Here is a 10,000-nt window from a genome sequence, read left to right as displayed (position 1 = left end):
CCTTGGTAGAGAGTGAAAAGATGCCACTGTCTGTGTAATCGCTTTACATAACACTGTGTCCTGTGGTCCTGTGATGCTCACCGGCTCAAACATTCATCTTGGTCCTTTTTGACATCCAGACAGTGGCATAATAGCCTGTGTCTCGTGGCCTGGGGTGGTCCAGTGGCCTAGACCCCATGTCTACGGTCTACAGTGCACACATTATGCCAATGTCGGCATGGGCTCTGCTGACATGCCCTCCTCTCTCCCTTCTTCTCCTTACTTTCCTGTCTGTCTTCACTGTATCTGTCCAATCAAATGATAAATATGAGTGTGAAAAGCTAGAAGCTAGTTGTTAGCATTCTAGAAGCTAGTTGTTAGCATTCTAGAAGCTAGTTGTTAGCATTCTAGAAGCTAGTTGTTAGCATTCTAGAAGCTAGTTGTTAGCATTCTAGAAGCTAGTTGTTAGCATTCTAGAAGCTAGTTGTTAGCATTCTAGAAGCTAGTTGTTAACATTCTAGAAGCTAGTTGTTAGCATTCTAGAAGCTAGTTGTTAGCATTCTAGAAGCTAGTTGTTAGCATTCTAGAAGCTAGTTGTTAGCATTCTAGAAGCTAGTTGTTAACATTCTAGAAGCTAGTTGTTAGCATTCTAGAAGCTAGTTGTTAACATTCTAGAAGCTAGTTGTTAACATTCTAGAAGCTAGTTGTTAGTATTCTAGAAGCTAGTTGTTAGTATTCTAGAAGCTAGTTGTTAGCATTCTAGAAGCTAGTTGTTAGCATTCTAGAAGCTAGTTGTTAGCATTCTAGAAGCTAGTTGTTAGCATTCTAGAAGCTAGTTGTTAGCATTCTAGAAGCTAGTTGTTAACATTCTAGAAGCTAGTTGTTAGCATTCTAGAAGCTAGTTGTTAGCATTCTAGAAGCTAGTTGTTAGCATTCTAGAAGCTAGTTGTTAGCATTCTAGAAGCTAGTTGTTAACATTCTAGAATGCTGCATTAACCTAATTAAGACCTAAGAGAAAGTAGTTGCAATATTCTATAGCTAATAGCCTGTGTCTGCTGTCTGCGTCTGCAGGGCCATGCAGGATATGGAGAACCCAAAGATCACCTTGTGCAACAAGGGGGACCAGCACTACCGCAGCTCCCCCAGTAACCAGTCCTCCTCCAGCGACCCGGGACCCAGCGGAACCTGGTCCCAGCAGCCCGGATACGACATGTAAGGCCCAGGGAGGGAGGGAGGGAGGGAGGGAGGGAGGGGGGAGGGAGGGAGAAAGGGGGGCAGGGGAGTAGCCTGGATATGACATGTAAGGACCAGGGAGGGAGGGAGAGAGGGAGGGAGAAAGGGGGGGAGGGAGGGAGGGAGGGAGAGAGAGAGAGAGAGGGAGAGGACATGTAAGACCCCGTCATCTAGGGAGGGAGGGGGTGAGGGAGGGGAACGGCAACCTCTGGCAGCAGTGGAGAGGTTCACTGTAGTGGAGATTTCACTGCCCTCACTGCCCTGTAGTAGACGTTGCCGTCATCTGGCGTATCCAGAGTTTCCTCTAACTGTTCCCTCTAACAACAAGTTCAGTCGTTCCCCCGGTTAGTAATGGAAGGAATGTGACGCGTCCCAAATGGTGCTTTTCCATCAGCAGCCCATGTCGGCCCAGTTCGGTTCGCGTCAGGTCGGCCCAGTTCGGTTTAGATCAGTTCTGGTTCTATATCGTGGAGCTCCGCCCCATAGGGGAGCTCTGCTCCTATTGGTTTACCCGCTACCTAAAGTAGCCAATGACTGAATTTTTCAATGCCTGCGCCCGCCTGGGGTGCTATATAAAGGGGCGTACATCGCTCCATCATTCTCCCAAAAAGTTCAGCACGGGTTTATATCTGAAGACTGAGAAGGACGACTACTAAGACTGGAGGACCCGCCAGACTTTTCCCTTCAAGATGGATCGACCGCCGCCTATGGAGAAGTTCCTCCGGGACGCCTGCCGCTGCGACTTCCAAGCAGCGGAGGACACTTTTCAGCGGAGGAGACTTTTCCCTTCAGCGATGGATCGTCCGCCGCCGACCACGAAGAAGTTCCTCCGGGACACCTGCCGCTGCGATTTTCTAGCAGCGGAGGACAAGCAAGAACGGCGTTCTGGGCAGGCACCTCCCCAAGTAGGGATGGTCCCGCCCGCTCAGCCGGCCCTGACATCACGCCGCCCTCACCCAGCTGAGTGGTCGGTGCCGGTGTCAGAATCAGAAAGCTCTGATGAGAGCGAGCGGCAGGTAGAGCACGTGCTCCCCGCCCTCGCCGCCCCATCTCGGTGCGCAGGCGGCGGCAGCGGCGAATAACATCGCCGTGTTTAACGCCGCCATTGCGAAAATCACTGCGAAACGGAGGTTTCGGCGTGATGCGGCACTGGCTCTACCTCTAAACGACGGAGCCATGCCCCACTCGGCATCCCCAGCCCCCGCCGCTGACCACTGGGAGGGCCCGCTACGGCCCCCCACGGCAGCGTGGCCCGGTTTCACGGGCGGAGGGGTCGGTAATGACCCCACCACCGGTTTCCTCTTCATGGCTGCTACCTCATAAAGAGGCAAAAGAGGGAAAATCCCCACCTTACTTTTTCAGTAAAGGACATTTTTTTCCCATGTTATCTACCGGAGCGGAGACCCACCTGCCTTGTCGGAGCGTGGTCCAATCGCTACCGGTTAGAAACAAGGCGGAGACTGGCCCAGCTTACCAGCGTGTGGCCAGCTCTCTGCCTAGCGGTCTAACCCCTATCACGACACAAAGGGGGTTAAACACCCCTGTCTGTAGCCGTATGGAGGGACCGTTATTTACATCAAAAACTCCTCCATGTCTATCAAGACCTGGCCAGCTCATGAGCGTGCGGCCGGTTTTTTGGTTATCAGGCATAATAAACCTATGTCGATAAAGGGCATTGTTACTCAAAACAAGCACTCTTTACAGACGGCAAACCATCCCTAAGGAGGTTTTTCCATGGTATCTACCAGAGCGGAGACCCACCTGCCTTGTCATAGTGTGGTCGAATCGCTACCGGTTAGAAACAAGGCGGAGACTGGCCCAGCTTACCGGCGTGTGGCCAGCTCTCTGCCTAGCGGACTTACCCCTATCACAACACGAGGCGGGTTAAACACCCCTGTCTGTAGCCGTATAGAGGGACTGTTATCTACCAGAGCGGAGATCGACCTGCCTTGTCAGAGTGTGGTCGACTCGCTACCGGTTAGAAACAAACCGGAGACTGGCCCAGCTTACCGGCGTGTGGCCAGCTCTCTGCCTAACGGACTTACCCCTATCACGACACGTAGCGGGTTAAACACCCCTGTATGTAGCCGTATAGAGGGGTCGTTATGTACATCAAAAACCCCTCCATGTCTATCAAGACCTGGCCAGCTCATGAGCGTGCGGCCGGTTCTTTGATTATCAGGCATAATAAACCTGCGTCAATAAAGAGCATTGTTACACATAACAAACACTCTTTACAGACGGCAGCCCATCCCTTTCGAAATGACCCCACCTTGGGCTGTGCCACCTCCTCGGTGTGCAGCGGCGGCTGGGATCATACAGAAATTCAAGTTTTTTCTGTCGACTGCACCACAACAGACGGTCCAACCGCTGTCGTTGCGTTATGCAGAATGACTAGAAGGGACAGGTATTCTGTCGGGCTGGCTAGACAGGACATTGAGGAGGGGATATGCACTACAGTTCATTCAGCCTCCTCCGCCCTTCAGGGGCGTGAGAGAGACTGTTTTTTGTCCTGCCCGATAAAGACACGTGCGCTCCAGGAGGAGATTACGAATCTCCTAACAAAGGGCGCAGTGACATTGGTTCCGAGGGACCAGTGGGACATGAGATGGTACTCCCCGTATTTCCTTGTCCCAAAGAATTCGGGAGACATGAGACCCATACTAGATTTCAGGGTCCTCAACGAGAGAGTGGCGAAACGCCCCTTTCGTAGATACCTGAGGGTCGCGTATTTCGTGTGCCAATCACAGAGTGGCACAGGAAATTCCTACGTTTTGCTTTCCAAGGGAAGGTTTACGAGTACACGCGCCTGCCCTTCGGGTGCACGCTTGCTCCTCGTTTTTTCTCCAAATGCGTGCAGACAGCACTCGAACCACTGAGGCGAAACGAGATACGCATATTAACATATCTCGACGACCTACTGGTCTTGGCCCAATGCCCAAATCGAGCCATTCGGGACGCAACCTCACTGGTGCAGCACCTCACTCAGCTGGGGTTAGCTGTAAACTGGACAGAGAGTGCTCCGTGGCCGGCTCAACAGTTTTCCTATCTAGGCATTCAGTTGGATACTGCCGAGATGAGGGCCAGTTTATCGGCACCACGGAGAGCGACACTGACGTCAGCTCTCCGGGTGTGTCGAGTGACAAATACAATCACCGCTCTGTCAAGGATGTCCTTACTAGGACTGATGTCTGCAGCCCATGTAGTGGTCCCCTTAGGCCTGTTACACATGCGCAGACTGCAGAGGCGGTTCGCACGACTGCGACGGGTTCCAGTGAGACGCCGTCGCAAGTTGATTGTAATACAGAGATCGGTCAAAACCGACCTGAGCTACTGGAGAGACCCGCGCGTCATCGCGCGCGGAGTCGCCTGAGTTCGCTGAAAGCTCTCCACATTCCAGGTCTGCTCAACGAAGGAGCAGATCTGTTATCACGGGGAGGCCCGAGGGACGACGACTGGAGGTTAGCACCCTCCATTGTGTCGCTGATTTGGGCACGGTTCGGGCAAGCAGAAGTGGTTCTGTTTGCGTCACGGACAAATGCGCAGTGTCACCTTTGGTTCTCCCTGCGCGAACAGGACAACCCGCCATTGGGAGTCGTTACATTCGCACACCACCCATGGCCGAGGGTCCTGTTATACGCGTTCCCACCCCTGACATCTATCCTCCCACTGTTGGCACGAGTGAGGTCAGAGAGGCTAGAGTTAATTCTTGTAGCCCCGGACCGTTCCGGAGCCCCGTGGTTTCCGGAACTGATGGAGATGTTGGTAGAGGGCCCATGGCCCATACCTCATCGACAAGATGCACTCTCTCAAGCCGGAGGCTTGGTGAAGGGGCCGCCTATGAGGGGGGGCCCCTCATGGCCTGGTTACTGAGAGGGATTGTTAGAACGCAGGGGTCTGACAGACGCGGTCATTCAGACCTTTCAGAGTGCGCGCGCGCAATCCACTGCAAAGGGATATGCGGCGCGCTGGCGAGTTTTACACAGTGGTGTGAGGGACAGGACGTTGACCCTGTCTGTTGTCGGGTCGAAACGTTCTTGTGCTTCTTACAGTCGCTGTTGACAAGGGATTGGCGGCGGGAACTATTACAGTTTACGCGGCTGCCATCTCAGCTTGTCATGAGGGTTTTGCAACAACGACACTGGTTTTTCAGTCATTCGCTGGTTTAGCGTTTTTTGACTGGAGTGTGTAGGCTTAGACGCCCTCATAGGACTCTAATGCCAAAATGGGACCTGTCGATTGTGCTAGAGGCGCTGTGCGTGCCCCCATTCGAACCCATTGTCACTGTGTCGTTGCGTTTTATTGTCTCTCAAGACGAGTCTACTCCTCGCCTTGACTATGGCTGAGCGAGTGAGTGATTTGTGCGCTCTCTCGTCACGGGCAGATTGTTTGATCATATCTGATGACGAAACAAAAGCTGTATTACGCCCTAACCCGGATTTTATCCCTACGGTTAATCGTGGGTTTAGGGTTCAGAGCTGTGCTCTGAGCGCCTTTTTTTCCTCCTCCTCACGACGGAGAGAGGGAGAGGCGTTTTACATTGTATTGTCCGGTGCGCGCGTTGGCACAATATGTGAAGCGCGAGGCAGGACTGAGATCTTCTCCCCGGCTTCTGATCTGCTATGGCGGACAGAAAGCCGGGACACCACTCTCGAAGCAGAGGCTGTCCCTTTGGATTTGCGAGGCTATTAGGGCTCATTCCACCAGGGGCATGGCCGCATCAGTGGCCATTCTCATGGGAGTGGGAGTGGAGGAGATATGTGTGGCGGCGTCTTGGTCGTCGCCATCACTTTTTACACGGTGTTACTTGAAGATATTTCTTCCTCATCCTTTTCTCATTCTGTCCTCAGTTTTGCTGATGACTGATGTAGTTGGGAAGGCACTTGGATTACCCTGGTCATGGGATTCTATTCAAGTGCTGTCAGGATGAATACGGATGTGCCTGGGGAAGGGACCCTCCTCCAGGACATGTTCCGTTAGATCAACAACCCTACGTGCTCACGTAAGGGTTAGGTCAGTGATATTCTTCCTCAATCCTTTCTCATTCTGTCCTCAGTTTGCTGATGACTGATGTTGTGGGAAAGGCACTTGGATTACCCTGGTCATGGGGATTCTATTCAAGTGCTGTCAGGATGAATACGGATGTGCCTGGGGAGGGGACCCTCCTCCAGGACATGTCTGTTAGATCAACAACCCAACGTAAGGGTTGGGTAAGTGATATTTCTTCCTCATCCTTTTCTCATTCTGTCCTCAGTTTGCTGAGGACTGATGTAGTGGGGATGGCACTTGGATTACCCTGGTTGGGGATGCTATTCAAGTGCTGTCAGGATGATTACGGATGTGCCTGGGGAGGGGACCCTCCTCCAGGACATGTTCCGTTAGATCTACAACCCTGCGTGCTCACGTAAGGGCTAGATCAGTGGAGCAGACTCGGTGTGGGTTGGGCCAACTTTTTAAGGTTGTCTTGAACCAACATCAGTGGTCAGCTCCGGGTGCCGCTGAGATTGTTTTTCGGATTAATAGTCTCAGTGGGGGTACATTTGGCCTCGCTCGCTCCGCCTAAACCAATAGGAGCAGAGCTCCCCTATGGGGCGGAGCTCCACGATATAGAACGATAGTTATGGAGATAGACTCCAGTTCTATGAGTGGAGCGGAGCCCCATAGGGCTGCTGGCCCACTTCGACTCGTTCAAACCCGGCTGTTTTGTATGTTTGGGAGAATGATGGAGCGATGTACGCCCCTTTATATAGCACCCCAGGCGGGCGCAGGCATTGAAAAATTCAGTCATTGGCTACTTTAGGTAGCGGGTAAACCAATAGGAGCAGAGCTCCCCTATGGGGCTCCGCTCCACTCATAGAACTGGAGTCTATCTCCATAACTATCGTTTTCCATATACACCGACCCGGACTAGTAGGAGGAGTAGACGATAGTAGGCGGAGTTACGCGTCACACGCAGCCTGGCAAAAAGCTTCCGGGTGTACACAGCAACAAGTGATTTTTTGAAAGAGAAAGAGAGAGAGGAAGCTATGTACACATAATAAAGTCATGTTTTTTGAACCCTTAAAACCACTGCCTTCACTTGTCTGCTTTATGAACTGTAGTATCATCATCGGGAAACGCCGACAAGACGCGAATCTACCGGCATTTGACTCATGAGTGAACGGTGAAAATGGCTGGACAGCACAGCAGCAGCGGCCGGGTGAACTCCCGGTTCATCGAGTTTACGGTTAAAAGCATAACTTCTCGGGGTGTCAGCGCGGTGGTTAAGGGCTCAAAATGACCGTAGACAGATGGTGAAGTTAGCAAAGGAGTATTGTGTTTGTACAACCTCCACAGCCGGCGTTATTCACGGACAAAGACGGTGCATAATAGCGATTTTTGTGTTGTGCTTGTTGTAAATAAAAGTTCTATGATTCATTGAAATGACATTAAACTAAGATAATACGATGGTCAGCATAATTTTTCGAATCTTTATTAATAAGCTATTACAGAAACTGTAGTGACATTTTCCTAGAGTGAATGTGGTATTTCAAGATGGCGGTTAGTGAAGAAATAAATATGGACTTGGGATGACGATTTTCCATTGACCAATCAACGGTGTGCAGCGTCACACGTCACACGCAGCCTGGCAAAGAGACCCGGATATGAAATTGTAGACCCTGGGGTCGATGTGGAGCTAAAGAAGCGAGCTGACCTGGGACCGAACCGACCTGGGACCGAACCGACCTGTGACGACTAATGGAAAAGGTGAACGAAGCGGGCTGACCCGGGTCAGCACCAGGTCAGCACCGTAGTGGAAAAGCCCCAAAAGATTCTAAAACGTGAGCCAAGGACTCTAGGAACTCTGGGAACTCTAAAATAAAGCTATCCTAAGATAAGCTGCCGTTTCCCCACGTTCAAACACATGGACTGTGACCTCGACTCACAAGGGTCAGCGGGGTCTCCTGTATAGGGTGAAGGGTGGCAGGTTCGAGTCCTTCAGAAGAGTACATCAGAGACACCGGTGTGTCTGTAAGTGCTTACCGACCATGACAAGCAGCTTAGCTCCAGACTACCACAGAACCAGTCAGAGGCCCCTGGAGAGAGAGAGGGCTCTGAGCTCTTAAAGATCAGAATGTTCTGTCAAGCTGTCACATTACAGTACAGCTTACATGTGTATTAGTTAATTGATTTTCGGTTTAGGCCACTGTAGTCTGAAGTCGACGTAACGTTTAAACGAGACACCGACGGACTTTGAGTACATCTTTCGTATAGCCCCATCGTAGCTCTTAAGTTTTAATTAAGATCCTTGTTGAAATGTGAACTGCTCTTTTTTTTCCCCCCTGTCGAGAGCGCGAGTGTAGTCTCGCATGACAAAACTATGGAAGCGCGACGTCTCTTGTCAGCGGCTGGCAGGCAGCTCCGTTTACAATTAGCCTCTCGTAATGAGATCAAGTGATGTGACCTTGTGTGATCCATACCTACTCAATGTTGTTTCACTGATGAATCTATCTGATGTTGTGTCGTTGTTACGGCCCACAGCGTAACAGCTCATTCTGTGTATAGAACAGAATGGTCCTGTGGCCTGGGGTGGTCCAGTGGTCTCGCCACCGCGGTCTATGCCCATATCGGCATGGGTTCGAATCCGGCCCATGCCCTCTCTCCCTTCTTCTCCTTACTTTCCTGTCTGTCTTCACTGTATCTGTCCAATAAAATGAAAAATATGAGTGGGACTGCCCATATAAATAATAATAATAATAATAATAATAATAATAATATTAATCATAATCATAATAATAATAATCATAAGAAGAATACAATAGCCCCTACATTACCTTTCCTTCCTCTTCCAGGTGCCAGTCCCCTGTCCTCCGCGAGCGCCTGGGGGACATGCAGGGCGGGGACGGGGACTGCCTTAGGGAGAGAGAGCCCACGCTGGAGAGGACCAGGTCTGCAGGTGAGTCTCTGCTCTGAGGTAGCTAGCATCAGCTAACATCAACACGGTGGTCTTTCTTGAGTCATAACTGTATGGAGTAACAGTATGTACGAGAAGCTAGCTATGTGTTATGAGTTTGCTAGCTAGCTGGTTAGTCTCCAGAATGAAGTACAGTGATGGCTCTCTTGCTTGGTTGTGGTTAATAATAATAATAATAATTCATTATATTTATATAGCGCTTTTCCGGGGCTCAAAGACGCTGACGGGTTACACAGAAACAACAAGCAACAGATAACATGAGCACATAGAACTTAGTTAACGAACATGCAGGGGACAATTCACACAGCAATTTCCAGGGAGGGAGGGCGGTGGCAGGGTTAGGGGAGATGGTTAGGGGTAGGGGAGGTTGTATGCATGTCCAGGGGGGGAGGGAGGGGTGGCAGGGTTAGGGGAGATGGTTAGGGGTAGGGGAGGTTGTATGCATGGGAGAACAGGTAGGTTTTGAGGTGGGATTTAAAAGTGGAGAGTGAGGGTGAGTCTCTGGGTGGTTGAGGGAGAGAGTTCCAGAGGCGGGGTGCAGCCCGTGAAAAAACACGGTCTCCGAAGCCTTTGAGTTTTGAGGTTAAGCTCCCTGTGAGACTTTAGTTACATGATCTAGTATTTCTAGTGTTTTGCATCGGTGGTCTGAGTCGAGGTGCAATCATCGGTCATGATGCTCTGGATGAGTCAGGCAGCTCTCCTGTCCTCTCTGGACGTTCCTCAACGCCCACTTCTCTCCATGTCCGCAGAGGCCAAGTGGCACATCCCCTCCACCAAGATCCTCAACTCCCTGAAGCAGAGGGAGGGGGGCAAGGACTCGCCCAACAAGCTGTC

At 51.1% G+C, this 10,000-nt stretch overlaps 1 protein-coding gene across 1 annotated transcript in view; it reads left to right on the top strand.

The window, feature by feature from the left end:
- LOC308173755 (signal-induced proliferation-associated 1-like protein 2) overlaps positions 1 to 10,000 on the top strand; it is a gene marked incomplete at its 5' end in the record, with an annotated part of 91,072 nt that overhangs the window by 43,986 nt on the left and 37,086 nt on the right. The window contains 3 exons of the mRNA XM_080548805.1: positions 1,051 to 1,191; positions 9,045 to 9,148; positions 9,916 to 10,000. The exon at positions 9,916 to 10,000 is cut by the window's right edge and continues 4 nt beyond it. Coding sequence (XP_080404931.1) covers positions 1,051 to 1,191; positions 9,045 to 9,148; positions 9,916 to 10,000 — 330 coding nt within the window. The remainder of the gene's footprint in view (positions 1 to 1,050; positions 1,192 to 9,044; positions 9,149 to 9,915) is intronic.

The sequence above is a fragment of the Nansenia antarctica genome (assembly GCF_963989245.1).
Source record: "Nansenia antarctica genome assembly, chromosome: 1".
Taxonomy (NCBI): Eukaryota; Metazoa; Chordata; class Actinopteri; order Argentiniformes; family Microstomatidae; genus Nansenia; species Nansenia antarctica.
This window is presented reverse-complemented; position numbering and strand designations above follow the sequence as displayed.